The sequence below is a fragment of the Lathamus discolor genome, chromosome 7, assembly GCF_037157495.1.
Source record: "Lathamus discolor isolate bLatDis1 chromosome 7, bLatDis1.hap1, whole genome shotgun sequence".
Classification (NCBI taxonomy): Eukaryota; Metazoa; Chordata; class Aves; order Psittaciformes; family Psittacidae; genus Lathamus; species Lathamus discolor.
In genome coordinates, this window is record NC_088890.1 from 5,928,779 (window position 1) to 5,945,105 (window position 16,327).

Consider the following 16,327-nt stretch of genomic DNA (forward strand, 5'->3'; position numbering starts at 1 on the left):
CACCTGTGGAGATGTAGCCTACGGTATATGAAAGGGCTGTTGAGGATGTCCGGGGAGGAGAGAGTGACACGCTGCTGGGTGCGAGGGGGCTGAAAGGGGAGTGAGGCCACACAAAGCCCTGTGCGCCTCTTCAGGGAGAGATAACAGCAAAGCCAGAGCACATGAGACGGGATAAGGATGGGGGCCTGGAGGCCCAGGCAGGTCAGAGCTACTTTAGGATGCAAGGAACAGAAAACAAGTTCTTCACCTGGTTCGGGGCTGTGCTGGCTTTGCCCATGCTTCAGCCTGCCCTGGGGACAGGGAGGGCCCTGGGGAGGAGCAGAGGGGCAGAAAGAGGCCTTGGGGTTGTTGAGAGTTTGTGCCATGCTGATGGTGGCCAGCAATCATGCCATTGGAAAGATGGATGTGTGGGAAGACTACGGCAACCGGATGAGGGGTAAGAGGCCATGGAGGGAGAGGTGTGTGGTCCCCAAAGCAAGCAGGAGAGATGTAATGCAGCTGCTGGCACTGGAGACATGCAGGGGCTGTCGGGATGTTTAAAGGCAGAGCTCTTGGTGTAGAACATGTTGCTTGTCCTGGTCCATCACCTCCTCCCTCACTGCTGCACCAGTTGCCAGCGGCAACAAGAGTTACAGTCCAGCCAGTGGTGAGGTGACAGGCAGGAGAGGGAACAGAGAGCAGATACACTTGTGCTGGGGCTGGCAGTGAGAAGGAAGGACAGTGGTGAGTGACTGCAGGGTATGTATGATGGGTCTTTGGGATGCACGGTGGGTCTGGGTGGTGGGTTAAGGGCTGTTGGGTTGGGGGGGGAGGTAGCAGGGCAGCAGGCAGGGGGTGTTTGTGAGCACTGGGCAATGGCTGTGTGTTGTCAATGGGGGACAGCTGAGAGAGAGGACCCTCTGCCAGGAGACTCCTCAGGGAAAGGCACTGAAGGACAATGTGAAAGTATCAACAACCCTCAATGAGATACACACACACACACACATCCCCACTTCTCCCCGGCAGTGTGCCAGGCTGGCCCCGCAGTCTGACACCTGCATCTCTGCCTTGTTTTTATGTTACATGCCAGCCTTAACTCCGTGACCTGATTGCTGTTAACATAGCTGCACTAACCCAACGGGTCTGCTGTGTGCATGTGGCATTTGATGTCTCTGTGCTGTGTGGTGTGAGGGCTCAATAAAAGTCTGCCGCATGTGTAACTAACTGACTAACCAATGTACTTACTGCAGAGGCACTGCTCCGGTCTGCTCCTGTGCCTGGGCTGCAGCGGGGTGGGCGTCTGACAGACCTGCCCAAGTCCAGGGGCCGTTTGTGCCCCTCATGGCCCTAGTACAGGCAGGAGCCGCCTGGATGGGGCAACGGGGGTGCTTGGGGGTGACTGAGGCGACTCCCGCTTACAGGCTGGGGTGCGCCCGGGGCTGTCACCACAGGCTGCTGGAGCGGGTGCCCCGCGCCGCGGGGGGGGGCTGGACTGAGCCGTGGGGGGGCAGCACCTCGCGGAGGGCAGGGGGGAGGGACCGGCGGGGCTGGGGGCGGAGCCGCCGGGTGATGGCGGCGGGGGGGTCGGCGGAGAGCAGGCGGGGCACAGGCGGCGGCGCTGAGCTCTTTATTGGGGCGAGGGGCGCGTCACTGCGGGCGGCCTCCGGCGTCAGCGGCGGAGAGCAGCGAGTCCTGCGGAGAGAGCGGCGTGAGGGCGGGGCCAGGGGCGGGGCCAGGGGCGGGGCGATGCGGGGCGGGGGCGCCGCTCACCTGCAGCGGTTCGTAGTCGGGCGCGTGCCCGCCGTACAGCGGGTTGGGGATGGCCACGAGCGGCCGCTGTGGGCGGGGCCTGGCGGCGCGCGTCCCCGCCTCCTCTTCCTCCTCGTCCGCGCCTAGGTCCGCCTGCAGGGGGCGGGGCGCCATGGGCGGGGCGGCGGGGGCCGGGCCGCGCCCCTCACCGCTGCCCCTCCGCGGGGGCCCGCTCCGCGGCCGCCCTCTGCCGCGCGGGCGGAGTTCCGGCACCGTTCCCTGCCGCCCGCTCCCGCATTGCCCCCCCTCCGCGGTGCCCCGGCGCGCTCCTACCTGGAAATACCCGAACTGCTGCTCCCGCCGCCGCCTCACGCAGTAATAGGCGATGCCAGCCCCGGCCGCGAGCGCCAGCGCAAAGCTCAGCGCCGACAACGTGCCCGTGGCCACGGAGCCCGACGCCCGAGCCGCGCCATTCACCTGCGGCCAAAGCCAGCACCGGTCACCCCCAGCCCGGGCAGATCCCCCCCGCCCCGGCCTCCCTGCTGTGCTCCGAGCGTGACCGCGGGCCGGGACAGTGCAGTGAGAGCGCCAGGACAGTCCTTGGGCACGACCGCATCACCTCCTCCCCTCTCCCAGCGGTGCCCTCGGGCACTGACCTGGCCAAGCTGGACGGCGGGCGGGGGGATCCTCAGCGGTCCTGCAATTGCATGAATGATGCCGTTGAAGGCTATGATGTCCCACTCCACGATCATCGTGTCATTGATTCCCTTGGCATCCTGCAGTACAGGGCAGACGTGTCACCCAACCAGAAAGCCTCCCCGTTGCCTCAAAAGAGACATGGTGAAAACTTGTGGGGTTTTCTTTGACCTCTGTGGAGGTTAAACCTACTGAGTGCTCTGTACCGTTGCCCACTGGGAGGTCTGATACTTGGAGGTCGTATCCTGACTGCGATGGGATGATGGTGCCCGTTGTGAGGTTGAAGCTGAAGAGGACGACGTTGCTGGAGGACACATGGAGCTTCAGCTCCTCTCCTGTCAGTGTCTGAAAAAGCAACAGGGAGTAGTGGGGCTGAGCTGGCTCCCCTGTGTGCAGCCCCCACCTGGCCTGAGCCCCATCACTCTCCATGGCCACAAGACAACTCAATTCATGGGCAACACGGCACAAAACTACTCTGCAGCGAAGGGGGAGTCGCCATTCTTTGAAACAGCCAAAGCTCAACTGCAAAGGCTCTGACCTAACAGCTCTGCTGAGCGAGGGGTTGGACTGGAGACCCCCAGTGCTTCCCTCTGGGTTAAATTCCCCCTTCCCCAGATTTCACGTCCTATTTTGCCAGCCTTGGAGGACACTTGCTCCCTATGCCCCCTTGAGCAGCTGCTCATCTCTGCTTGCTTACTTCATTGTCTGCAAAGCCAGAATTCAGGGGGACAAAGAGAGTTTTAGGAGTGGAGTCATCAGACAAATAGATGAAAAAATCCAGTCCTTCTTCTGTGTCATTGGCAAAATCGAGCAACATCTGGAAAACACAGGACACCTTCCCATCAGCACGCTGCTGCCACCCTCCTCAGCCCAGGAAGCATCCCCCAGCCCTGAAAAGCAAACACCTCTGTGTTTGTACTCTCCCCCCCAACACACACAGACTACACCACCACTTCTCCCTGCTACAGCCAATCCCTCCCTCTGCCTTGTTCCTGGCCGCTGGCATTCTGGGACACCAGGGGGGCATCACTCACGGAATAGAAGGTGGAGAAGCGAGCGTTGTCTGCGAGCACGTCAGGGAGTTTCCCGCTGCACCAGTACCCATCGCCCACAAACCCATCCCGGCAGGTGCAAGTCAGATCTGCAACGGAACACCCGGATGCGACTCGACTCACCAATGCCAAGGGCCTTTCCTTCGACTTCTGGATACCCGTCAGCATGTTCCCTCCCACCACAGGCATGGGGAGAGGGAGATGTGACCCCCTGCCCAAGGGCAGATCTGTGTCTGCTGACCCAAGAGTCCTCTTGTGTTCCACGGGACCATCCCCAGGAAACGTGCTTGTGCCACTCACCCTTCTCCCGGTAGCAGAACGCATCCCAGGTCTCACTCAGATTGCTTCGAGAGCCATAGTCCACGATGCCCACTCGGTTAGCCCCACAGCTGGGGTTGGGGTAGGCTGTGGGGTACCCGGCTGTGCCATTGTCCAGCCAGCCCACCAAGCACAGATGGAATCCCATCTAGCAGAGGAAAATGAATCATTAGATTAAAAACAGCATCTCCAGCCCCAGTTTTCTGCCCCGATGCACACTCCCATTGTGCAGCCTTATCCAAAGTCCCAACACCTGAAGGGTTGGACACTGCTAGAGCTCTCATCCCAGTGTGACCGGCAAGAGCCACCAGCCCTCCTGGCTTCATGGATGTAGACAGAGCAAACAGGACCCATTAGGGAGGATGAAGGGTCACCCACCCACACACACATCCACAAGGCAATGGAGCCAGCCCATCCTGACCTGCTGGGCTGCCGAGAGCTGCTGGAAAGTGGCCAGGGAAGCACCTTCCGCAGCACAGGCCTCTCGAGCCTGCTCGTACGTGAAGTCGTACTTTTTCCGGGGTGACTGCAGATGAAATACACCCATGGTCTTATCTGCAAAATACGAGGGGAGCATCAGTACAGCACAGAGAGTGAGCAGGTCCCTGGGGCAGTCACCTGGGTCCCTTGTATGAGCACGGGCAGCACTGCCAATGGAGGGTGCTCCGTGCTGCACGGGAGGGTGGGATGTGAATAATGCTCAAGTGAGGGCAAGGTGAGATGCAGCACGGCTTCCTCTGAGCTTTCCACAAAGGAGTCAGTGTTTACTGGCAGTGTAATCCCACCAGAGGCTACCTCACACATCAGGGGGGCAGACAAGGATGGCTTGTCTCCCTGTATGACATTTAGTGGAAAAGGTGAATGTGAAAACCAGATCAAGTGTCCTGGGTTCAGCTGTAACAGTTATTTTTCTCCTTCTTAGTAGCTGGTGCAGTGCTGAGTTTTCAGCTTCAGTCTGAGTACAGTGCTGGTAACACACCAATGTTTTTAGTTGTTGCTACGTAAATGCTTACTCTGATCAAGGACTTTTCAGTCTCATGCTCTGACAGTGAGAAGGGGCATGGGAAGCCAAGAGGAAGAAGAGAGAGGATACCTGAACCCAAACTAGCCAAAGGGGTATTCCATACAACAGCACATCATGCCCAGTATATAAACTGGGGGGAATTACCCGGAAGGGCTAAATCACTGCTTGGGTCAGGCTGGGTATTGGTCGGCGGGTAGCGAGCGGTTGTATTCTCTTCCCTTGTTATTTCCCTTATCATTACTGTTATTGGTGGTAGCAGCAGTGGTTTGTGTTATACCTTAGTTACTGGGCTGTTCTTATCTCAGCCCGTGGGAGCTACATTCTTCCATTTCTCTTTCCCATCCCTCCTGGAGGGGGGTGAGGAAGAAAGCAGGAGAGTGAGTGAGCGGCTGTGTGGTTCTGAGTTACCAGCTGGACTTTAACCACGACACCAAGCTACAGAGATAAGTCCCTGGCCCCTTGGCCATCCATCCCCATCAACCCTCCCCTGAGGCATGCCCCAGCTGGGAAATGAAGGATGAGAGTGTGATCTCTCTGTGGAACACCATCCCTGGCACTGCAGGGGGGAGCACACTCACCATGGAAGTGCAGGTCAGTGCAAATGGCCTCCCGATGGCACTGCCCATTGTCTTCCAGGCACCGGTCCGTGGGGGGCACGGCCTCCTCCAGGCATTGGATCCCATCACCAACATAGCCCTGCTTGCACTCGCAGCGCCGCTCGTTCTGCAGCAGGGCAAAGACAGGAGAGGAGGGCATTTGTGTGAGTGCAATCACGCAGATGGCAGCTGGGGGTCCTTGTATCCCTGTGAAGATGGGGATGAGCCTTCGGAATGCCTCTACAACCTGCTGGGACTATGACAGAGCTACGAAAGGCCACATGGCCTCTGTTCTACCTCCACATCCAACTGCACACAAGCCAAAAAACATCACATTGAATCTCTGTCACATGCTGTTTGAAGGCAGCTGAGCTTTGAGGTATGTGGCTCGTGATTCTTGCACATCATGCGCCCAGTCCCACCTTCTGGCCTGCAGCGAGCAGCTCTGGTTCCTCTGCAAAAATGGCCAGCATCACCCTTGGAGGACCACCCCTGAGCCCCAGAACAGTCCCAAAAAATGCTACAACTGACACAGCTTATTCCCCTCAGACAGAGGGATACGGGAAAATAGTCTCAGCATAACATCACCAGTCCATCACCACAGCCAGGCAACAGAACAAGGCATGGCCCTTGCCTGGCAGTAAGGACCTGCAGGATGAGCACAGCAGCTCAGGGGACCAGAGAGGCCTGGTGACCACAGTAACAAGGGATGCTGCCCCATTGCTGTCCTCTGGGAGCCTGAAGCATCCCACAGCAGCCTCAGGGGCTGTTCTCCCATGTGTGCAGCTCTCCCTGTGAAGGGACCGATGGGCTGTACTCACCGGGCCGGTGCTGATGCAATTGGCGTGTTGGCTGCAGTCCCCATTCCTGCCATCCGCACACCGGTCTATGGGGTCGCAGACGAAGCCGTCACCTCTGTACCCAGGAGCACAGGCACAGGAGACGTTCACACCAACCTGCGTGCACTGTGCGTGCCTGGCACACCCCCCGTTGTCCTGGCTGCACATGTCAATCACTGCAGGGACAGAAGAATTAGCTTAACTAAAACACCTTGCCAAGTGTCCCAGTGGCCTGTCTGTCTGTCCTGCCAGTCGTCACATCAGTTTGGCCAACAGGAGGTGGTCATCTCCTGCCTGGCAGTGTTGTCTGCTTTCCCCGCTGCTCACCACTCCTCCCACCACAGCCCCTCATGGCTCACCCCTACCTGAGCACATCCTCCCATCGCCCTCGTAGTGCAGGTTACATTCACAGAGATTGCTGTCACGGCAGACAGCCTGGGGGTGGCACGGCGGAGAGCAGGAGGGCGTCAAGACTGAAAACAGAACACACACAAGTCAGAACAATCCACGGGCTTGCACATAGGCATGGCTGTCATTACCAGCCTCTGCCCTAGGCCACCTGCCCCATGTTCCCCCCTCTTTACCCCGGTGCTTTTCTGCAGATGCCTTGCCCAAATGCAGAGGACTGTTTCTTCACCAGATACACCTCAGGCTTTTATCTCACCCTCGAGCTCTTCTTGGAGCACCTCTGGCTCAGGGACTTGTTCATGATCAAGTGGAGCTTTCCTCCTCCTCACCACCCCAACCCTCGTGAGATTTAACAGCACGGGCCAGATCTCAGGATGAGCCTTGCAACCGAGAGCTCCTTTTTGGAGATACTTCTGACCAGCTGCTTGAACAATCCAGCTATTGGGAAAGCAGCCAGATGGCACCGGGTCCCAGGGAACAGCAGGTCGGGGGGGTTGGCAACCCTCACCTAGCCTGATTTCACAGCGGGCTCCAGTCCACCCCTCAGCACAGAAGCAGAAGCCATCCCCTTGCAGTCCTCCATTGCACACGCCGTTCTCGGTACAGTTACACTCTGAGGAATGGAAAAAACACTGTCCCTTGGTAGCAGTGAAAGGCCACACACAGGCCATGGCCCAGCCACATGGCAGAGATGTGGCTTGTATGGGCAGTGCCTGCAGGACACCACATCCCTTCCTGTCACTGGTCCCCTACCCCCGCAACATGCACCCTTCGGGGAGGAGGGGAACCCTCTCTGCACCCATGAATCCCCATTGTCCCCCTCCCCTGGGCATTTCTAGAGATGCACTCTCAGTCCCTGCAAACATACAGCCATCAAAAACATTCCGGGAGACACAGTAAGGCTCTGCTTGGGGTGGGAGGATGGGGGATTCCCTTTTCCTTCCCTTTGCCTCCCCTGGCTTCCATGACCCTGCTGAGCATGTCCCAGGAGATGCTCTTTCTGTACAGGTTTCATCGCAACTTCAGGCTTTGTACCCCAGCTCAAAATACATCTTAGCATTTTCTGTCAGATCAGGGCTCTCAGCTGTGCTTTGACAAACAAGAGGCCCCACCAAACGGCCACGGCATGGAGGCGAGGCCACTGGCAGCATGGCTGCACTGGCCACAGCTCCTGGCATGTGCCATCCAGCCTTCTCAGATTCCAGCCACGAAAGAGCCCAGGGAGGATGTACCCAGCCCTGCAGGTCTGACCCGAGTGCTGTGAGGACTGATGTGCATGTGGCAGCACTGATTTCCATGCAGTAAGAGGTCAGCCCAGCACCTGAGCCCTCTCCAAGGAGCACCATGTCCCACAGCCACCTCTGTGCAAACCTATGCTGCAGCCACCCCACAGCTCACCCTTACCTTTGCAGTCTGGCCCATATCTGCCTGGAGCACACAGTTCGCAGCTGGTCCCGATGAAGGCCTGGCTGCAGTTGCATCGCCCCGAGCCACCGATTTTGTCATGGCAGGTACCGCGGTTACTGCACGGCGCCTCCAGCCCTCCCGGGCACGCTGCAAATGGGGCACCTTAGTGAGGCTGTGTGACAAAGTGGCCCTGTGCTGGAGGGGAGCCATTCGCTGCCCCTGTGCAGAGCCTGTACACCAGCTGCCACATGAGCTGCTGCTTATGGGGTGCTTGACCACAGAGCCTGCTCGGCAGCCTAGGGAGTGAGTGCTGGGGGCATCCCATGACAATAACCTCAGGGACAGGGGCAAGAGGGACAAATATGGCATAACTTCCAGCCTGGGAAGACCATCTGCTGCCATTAGCTGTGTCTGTGCTGGCCCACCCCATGATAACCTGGCAGCAGACTCATCCAAGGAGTGAAAGCTGCCCATGCACAAAGCACAGAGGGCAGATGTCAGGGAATTGTTCAGCATCTGCAACATCCAGGGGTGAGTGACATGTCTGACAGCCACCCCTTCAGCCCTGTGCCGTAGGCTCACCACAACGCTCCCTCAGGAAACTGTTCCCTGTGCCCTCTGCAGACTGGGGCTCTGTGCCTGAGGTTTTGCTCAGCCTTCTCCAGGGAAACGTATTCACGGATGCCAGACGTCCTGAACCACTAACCACCTTCCCACAAGAGAAAGGGCTGGGGTAGGAAAGGGTCGTGCGGCTCCTTACCCCGACATTCACGGCCATAGTGGTTTGCACAGCACTGAGGGACCCACTGGGTAGAAACACAGCTCCTCTTGCAGCCTTGTTTCAGAGGCCCCCTGGAAGAGAAGTGTCTTCTGAGGGGGTCCCACGGGGAGGGTGGCCAGGACGGCCGCAACAGGGAGTTGTGGTGAAACAGAAAGGTGTTTCTCAACAGCTGGTTGCCGTAATAGAAGCAGCGCCTGGTTTCCCCCTGCGAGGAAACAGGCAAAACACAGAGTTTGCCACACTGGTCATTGACATCTCACGTTGTCTCTTCCTGTGCCACTCATTCCGTTTTATGATAAGTAACGGAGTCTTCCTAACATGCAATGGGACTGGTGGCAGAGGAGCCACAGTGTACCTCAGAGACATGCCAGAAACCCAGCAGAGAGGGACACCAGGTGATGCAGTGAGGGTGGGGTACAACTATTGCCCCCCAAAGCTGCTCACCATCTCATCCCTGGTCCATCTCTAGAGGCTAAGTCAAGTTCTTTTGCTATAAAGCACTCAGAGAAGCCCCAGTGCTACTGCAGAGACAACTGTACCACTGTCACCCATATAGGGACTGACGAAGCAAAGACCATTGGAGCCCCTGACCCATTTTGCTTAGCCCAGCTCCTGCCCTCCTGTGTGATTAGGGATAAGGTGTGTTTTAGTAGCTAAATGAAGGCACAAGGGGTGTGTGGGTAATGTCATCAGCCCTGTGAGAGGCCTCCTTGGTGACAAAGCTGTGAGCATTACCCGTTGAACGGAGCCAGCAGGGCAGGGTGGCTCAAAGCCACAGAGTCCACAGCTCTCCATAGATCCCTGTGGAGGGAAGACAGAAACCTCGCAACAACTTGGTATGTGCTCCTACATCTCTTGGCTGCTTGGAGCTTTGCCAAGGAAGAGCAGCAACCCCTCCTCCCCAGCATCCCTCTTCCCAGGCACAGATCCTCACTGGCCTCATCGCAAGTGCTTACCTGCAGTTCAACAGAGATGAACTCGTCACACCGAGATCCCAGATCTGGTGGTTCTAACAGTCTATTGATGCCATAGGCAATGCCTGCATTGAATTCCATGTGCCTCTGGATGATAGTGGCATCACCATTCCCCACCAGAAGCTCTCCCTGCCAGAGGAAGAAAGCAACTTGTGATCCCGGCACATGCTACATCCCGGCTGCACTACCCAAAAGTTGCCCTTTTGGCTGCCATGACTTATCAATCACCCCAAGAACTCTCCAAAATCTTTGTGCTCATGGCCTTAACCACCCTTCCTGACTGCCACTTTTGATGGCCATCTCTCCTAAGCAATGGTCTTTGTCCAGGCAACACATGCCCTGTAAAGGTTACAGCACCATACGGTTGGCTTTGCAGCCTGGTCATCATGAAGTGCATGTGCTGGTTCCACACTTCCCTAACAGCTGGCCACACAGTCTTGAGCTTCTTTACAGGCTCAGCTGTAGTCAGGGAAATGGGGTGCCTCAGCCTGCAAGCACCCAACTCTGTGTTCACTTTCTGCCAGTGACCAAATCAGAGCATCAGCTGCCATGTGGCTGTGCTCTGGGACACCTGCTCAGTGGAAAGCTGGGCCCAGCATCGCCATCACTCACCACGTGGGTTTTGCTGCAGGTGAATGAGATGGTGGAGCCATGCATGGTCCGTATGGATTCAATTTGGGGCATGTTACCAGCAACAATCTAAGAGGGAAAAACAAGAATGTGAAGAGAGATGCAAAAACTGTCAGTTCCCTAGTGAGGACAGGGGTCAGCAGCCACACTGAGACTGGGGGTAATGTGGCATCACATGAAGCCAGTGTGGGTGGAACAGTCTAACTATGCTGGGTTAGCCCAAGATTCCGGAATAGTGAGAGGTCAGAGTGCATAATCAGGCCCTGGTTTTGCACAGTGGAACTCTTCCCTTGTTCATCACCCCTGTAGACGTCAGCCTGTCTGTGAGCCTTGGGCTGACAGTCTGGTGGTGATGTTGCCTCCCCAAGAAGCTGAAGACTGAAGGGTTCAGCTAAGCCATGCTGCATCAGAGGTTCATGATGAAGCAACAGTTACTTCAAATGCTCAAACAGCTTGGATCTTCTTAAGATAACTAATATACTGCATGTTCTAGAGCAGGAAAATAATTGTTAAGGTTGCTCTGGCATAACCATAGGCACCACATGTGGCCTGGGGGAGGTACAAGCCTGTTTGCTGTTCCATTTACCTTTGCGTCCCTGATCATGTGTGCTTTGAGGTAGGATGCCAACACGTCCCGATGCTCTCTGTGGTACAGCCACTTCTGCCTTTTCTCTGAGAGGGCATTAAATGCAGCATCTGTGGGCCACAGCATGGTGAAGGGTCTGTGCAGGGGGTCACTAACCAGTGGCAGCAGCTCTGCATCCTGTCCGAGGTAGGGGATACAAAGAAAAAGCCACAAACCCAAACTGAACATGCCTATGTACACACCACCTCCCCGCAGAGCAGAGGGGTCAGTTTGCTCACCTGCAGCAGCTTGCTGTAAATGGTGTACCCAAAGGCCTCTGCTACTTCCGTGATGTTTTGCTGCAGAGGGAAGAAAGCAAACAACTGTCACTAAGACGTCCCTCTCCAGGACCTGAGCAGCAGTGCAAGGGAGAAACCAGATGGTTAACAACCACAGTGGCTAAGTACAAGTTTATCTCTGTCATCATCATGCTGGTGAATTTGGCCTGGTGAGTGCTCTCACAGCCACCTCTTTTCCCATTCATCCCAGGTAGACACTGCTATGGCAGGAGCTGGGATTAATTTCAGTTTTGTTGTACAGAAAGTGTTATATTCTGTAAAACACAGGATCTGTGAGCTGCTAGTACTTGTTGGAGGAGTACTGGAGACATTGGCAATCTCACACTGCAATCTGCTCTATGCTGGAAAACCAGTGGCACAGGACACAATCTGCCTGCCTACATCCAGTGTTGTTAGGTTGTTACTCTCTAGTGATGGGTAAGGCTCCTTCTGTCTCAAATATGGCTATGCCACAAATGCTGTCACCTTCACAAGCCAAATCTGTGCCCTCAGACAAACCCTACAGAGCTAGGAACATGGAGGAAGAGCACCCCATGTGGCCTTGGGCTGAGGGCTTACCAGGGACTATCAGAGCTGTTGGGACAAAGACCCTAGCCCCATTATCACCACAGCAGCTATAACACAGTCACTGCTTCAGCCTTACCCGTGACGTCTTTGAGGAAATGTTACGGTCCACCAGGTCACTTGGAATGAGGATCTTGTTGATGAAATGAATGACCCCGTTCATGCCAATGATGTCATTCACAACTACTTTGGCTTCCTCATTGAGATAGATGCTATTCTGAGAGAGAAGGGATGCGATGAGGTATCCACACCCACGGCACTGCCCTGTGAGCTGTCTGTGGGCCATAGGCAAGTCACCTGCCACAACCACAGTGGCATTCAAATGACAGCAAAAGCGACATCCTGGCAAATGGGCCAGGAAAGGGAATTACCTCTTTCACTGTGATCTTCATTTTGTGGCCAGATAAAGATGTAAGAGACTCCTGTGCTTCCAGGTCACCAGACAGCAATTTCCGGCAACCCACTATGTGATAGCGAAGCAGGTCCCGAAGGAGACCTCTGGTCCTCCACTCCTCAAACTATAGAGAGAAAATGAGAGTCAGATCACACTAGAGACACTCTGCCTTGCAGTGGATACCCCAGACCCAGTGAGGGAGACTGAATTGCCAAAGCTCCCTGTGACCCATCCCTGCAGGAAAGCCAGTCCCCCCAAAACATGGTGAATGCACAAAATCATACAAAAGCCTTGGGACATTTCAACCAGCTTGACAAAACCAGTACTCAGGTCCCCTGATGGAGGTCAAATGAACACACTGGATTGAGGAAGTGATGCCTGGGAACTGGGAATTATTCCTTTATTGGGTGTATTGGGGGCCCATGAAAAAAAAGTTAGGACTAGTAATGTGAAGCTGCACAATAGGACTTGTGATGTCAAAAAGCTGTTGGTTAAAAAACTGGTTTACAGTGCTTGGGATGGGAAGATACTTACTGTAGTGCTGTTTCCTATGAAATCTGTCCGTGGGACGAAGACTGTGAAAGGCCCTGCCCCACTGAGCTCCTTGATGTTTTCTGCCTGTAGTAGACCAGCATTCACAGGAAGGAAAACAGAAAATACAGTTCCAGTTAGCAAGAAAACCCTAAGTGTGATTTAGTACACAGAGACAAAAACAAAGCTGTTTATCACCAACCAGTATCATCTTAAAGAACACGGATGCATCTTCAATCCTTCCAAGCTCCTTAAACAAAGAGAAACAGCTGGTGTTAGCACAGTCCCTTCTACTTGCTCCTCACCAGGCAGCACAATGGCCTGCCCCCTCCACTCCAGGTCACTCTTCCACACCAATGAGGCACCAGGTCTCCTGACAGAACACAGTGATCTTTCCCTCCCTCTCTTGCCAGCATGGTGGGTATGGATGACATGGATGTTAAAAAGCAGATAGTGACATGGATGTTAAAAAGCAGATAGTGACCTCTGCCTGACCATTCATACTGCTGGTGCTGCAGGATGGAGTGGAGAGAGAGATGAAAGTTGGCTGCTTCTGTAGCTGTCTCATGGATTTAACTGACCCTGTGCTCATGGGACACCTCCAGTGCTTCCCAACATCTCTGCTTTACCCTCACTGTGCTGCCACTACCACTGGGATGCTGTCCAGAGTAGCAGACATAGGCTTGGCAGGGCAAATTCCCTCTCCTCACCACACTAGCTTTCAGTAAAAGCAGAAGCACAGAACTGAGTCCATATCTTTTCTCCTGGCTCTGCTGTGGGGATGGCAGCTTTATTTGTCACTATCAGAAAAGGTCATCAGTTTGCCCAAGGACAGCTGTTTTATTTGCAACAGAGCTGGACACTCTGCCCTCCAGACTGGATCCCAAGCATGGCCACAGGGAACCAGCCCTGATCCCACAGCCTGGGAGAAGTGGGTTCCTTGGGAAAAAAAAATATTCCCATTTGCTCATAACATTAAGAAAAGAGCACCCTGGAGGTATGACCAAGTGGTGATGGCAGAGCAGCAGTGTTCATGTCATGACTCCCTTTGGAGCAAAGTCTCTTTACTGTGATTCTCTCCCACAGCTGGCACACCAAATAGTCCTATGATTTATGGAGAGTTTGCCTCAAAACACCACTCTCCCCTCCTACACGACGCACATGAATATGACACTACAGATCTGTTCACCTGCAGCTTACACTTGGAGGGGAGGGAGCAGATTGCTGCAGGGCAGGGGGCAGAACAGACAAGATGCTGTGTGTGCTTCTCACCTGATACATTTTGCCACGGCAGGTGAAGCCGTCTCCAACAGTGAGCCAAGAGCAGGAGCAGTTTCGAGTGCCAGGGCCCGTGTACTTGCAGACCCCAAATGGACTGCAGCCTCCGTTGTTCTAGCAAGCAAAGCAAAAAGCTACAGTGGAGGGGCATCATCACTGTTTGAACAGCCACTTGCATGCAGGAGCTGCTAACTGCATCCAGCACAGTGGAAAGGAAACCATTCCTCCAGTGCCTTAGAATAAACCTCACTAAAATCCTCAGGGGATTTTTAGAACCAAATCCTTCCATGAAATGGACTTTTGCACCTTAGTTTACAACCCAGAGTGATGACAAAACCCATGATTCAAAGAGACATTTTGACATCGTAGTGATGCCATAAGCATAAATTTTAAGCTTTTGAGTGTCCTACACCAAATGGATGCAGAGAAGCAAACCTGTATGTCTCCAACCCTATGTCAGAGTTTCCACACTGCTTCTCCCAAAAGATGGAGTGTCAGGTGGCCAACATAATTGCAGGTCATTGTGAGAGGCAATGGAAACCAAATAGACTAGGAAATCCCTTTGGTATGCAAAAAGGCAGGATAGCCAGCTCTAAACAAGCAGGCTAACCCTGCTCTTGTTGTTAACTGCTAGAAGAAAGTAACAATTCAAGGCTGTGGCCTTCACCTCTGCCAAGAGCAAAATGCCGGCATACCTGTTCACACAAGTTGATGGGGTTGCACTGGCTCACGCCATCCCCACTGTAACCAGGAAGACAGTTGCAGGCAACCTGGAGGGAGAACAGATTCTCAGGCTGAAACTTGGACCCAATAAAGAAAACACACAGCGGCTGGGCTGGATGGAAAGCATGTGGTATAGCACCCATTGCTACAGTCATGAATACCCATGCTCATGTCAACAACAAATAGAACCTGAGGCTGCCTCCAGCCTCTGGCCAACAGAAGGCATCTGCTTTCAAGGATACAGCAATCTTTTCATGCCCTTCTCAGTTATCTTTTCTATGTGGAAGGTAATAAGCACAAGGCAGTGCATTGCAGTGGAAAGGACTCCCTCTAGAATTACCCAGCTGTGACAACTTCCATTATAATGCTGCCCTGACAGTCATCTTACATACTCACCTTCCTTGGGCCTGTTTTAATGCATTCTGCGTTGGTGTGGCACCCCCCATTGCTTTCAAGACAGAGATCAATTTCTGCAGCAAAACAATAAAGCCACATTATTGCTGAGGACTGCTCAAAGCACCTGGGAATTGGTGATCCAAAGAGGTATTGGGAAAGCAACAGGGAGTACCTTCCTATCTTAGGAATACTCTGGTGGAAAAGTGACTTGTGATAGCAAAGGAATAGGGCACAACTGCAAGTTCTACCCCTGCCATATGTGGGTCTCCGAGCTGTGATATCTACCCACAAAAAATCCCACACCTGCCTGGGTGTGCTTTAAAGGATATGAGAGGACTAGACTCTCTCATGGCTCCATCTTCATCTCACAGCACCACTATGGGAGACTGCCCTCACCCTCTGTCTCTAGACATCTCCATGACATGCATCAGGGCAAGAAAACTCTCAGGGCTCTCTTGGTTTGAGATGAAAACACTGGTCTGAGGTGATCCAGTAAGACAGACGCCCAAGGCACCATGGGCTCTCTGTCCAGTTTTGTGTGGCACTGTGCTGGGACAGTGACGACCACTAATTATGGCTTGGGAGTATGCTGTACATACGTATGTATGTACACACGTACATGTACGTATGCATACACCTCAATAAAAAGTAGAAAGACAGTTGAATCAAGATCAGCCAGCAATTAATTGTTATGAAATAGACCCTGCTTGAAAAAACTGAAAGGAGAATTGAGTTAGTCAACACTTTAACACTCCTTGTCTGACGCCTCACTGCTATTACCAAAACATGCCCTGAGCACTCACCCATGCAGAGCGTCCCATCTCCAGCATAGCCTTCCTTACAAACACAGGTCCTCTCTCCTGGAGACACTTTAGTACACACAGCATATATGGAGCAGCCACCATGATTGATAGTGCATGGATCTATTTCTGTAACCACAAACAAGAGCAGTAGAATCAGCTCACAGCATCTAGGAAAGATGAACTGTGCCAGAAGGATCCATCTTAACACAAATCACATCATATTAAAATCCCTTTGATTCTCAAGGAAACTGTGGGTCCTTT

The 16,327-nt window shown here is 54.1% G+C and overlaps 1 protein-coding gene across 1 annotated transcript in view; it reads right to left on the reverse strand.

Moving 5' to 3' along the window:
• Window positions 1–1,591: 1,591 nt before the first annotated feature.
• Window positions 1,592–16,327, reverse strand: part of STAB1 (stabilin 1) — a 58,930-nt gene continuing 44,194 nt past the window's right edge. The window contains exons 43-69 of the mRNA XM_065687168.1: window positions 16,067–16,192; window positions 15,264–15,337; window positions 14,840–14,914; window positions 14,139–14,258; window positions 13,069–13,116; window positions 12,870–12,953; window positions 12,313–12,459; window positions 12,021–12,158; window positions 11,318–11,377; window positions 11,040–11,216; window positions 10,436–10,522; window positions 9,806–9,952; window positions 9,585–9,650; window positions 8,829–9,054; window positions 8,066–8,215; window positions 7,170–7,274; window positions 6,619–6,726; window positions 6,236–6,429; window positions 5,397–5,541; window positions 4,216–4,349; window positions 3,777–3,942; window positions 3,459–3,565; window positions 3,122–3,241; window positions 2,617–2,769; window positions 2,385–2,504; window positions 1,750–2,205; window positions 1,592–1,671 (exon numbers count right to left, since the gene is read on the reverse strand). Coding sequence (XP_065543240.1) covers window positions 1,627–1,671; window positions 1,750–2,205; window positions 2,385–2,504; window positions 2,617–2,769; window positions 3,122–3,241; window positions 3,459–3,565; window positions 3,777–3,942; window positions 4,216–4,349; window positions 5,397–5,541; window positions 6,236–6,429; window positions 6,619–6,726; window positions 7,170–7,274; window positions 8,066–8,215; window positions 8,829–9,054; window positions 9,585–9,650; window positions 9,806–9,952; window positions 10,436–10,522; window positions 11,040–11,216; window positions 11,318–11,377; window positions 12,021–12,158; window positions 12,313–12,459; window positions 12,870–12,953; window positions 13,069–13,116; window positions 14,139–14,258; window positions 14,840–14,914; window positions 15,264–15,337; window positions 16,067–16,192 — 3,578 coding nt within the window. The 3' untranslated portion in view covers window positions 1,592–1,626. The remainder of the gene's footprint in view (window positions 1,672–1,749; window positions 2,206–2,384; window positions 2,505–2,616; window positions 2,770–3,121; window positions 3,242–3,458; window positions 3,566–3,776; window positions 3,943–4,215; window positions 4,350–5,396; window positions 5,542–6,235; window positions 6,430–6,618; window positions 6,727–7,169; window positions 7,275–8,065; window positions 8,216–8,828; window positions 9,055–9,584; window positions 9,651–9,805; window positions 9,953–10,435; window positions 10,523–11,039; window positions 11,217–11,317; window positions 11,378–12,020; window positions 12,159–12,312; window positions 12,460–12,869; window positions 12,954–13,068; window positions 13,117–14,138; window positions 14,259–14,839; window positions 14,915–15,263; window positions 15,338–16,066; window positions 16,193–16,327) is intronic.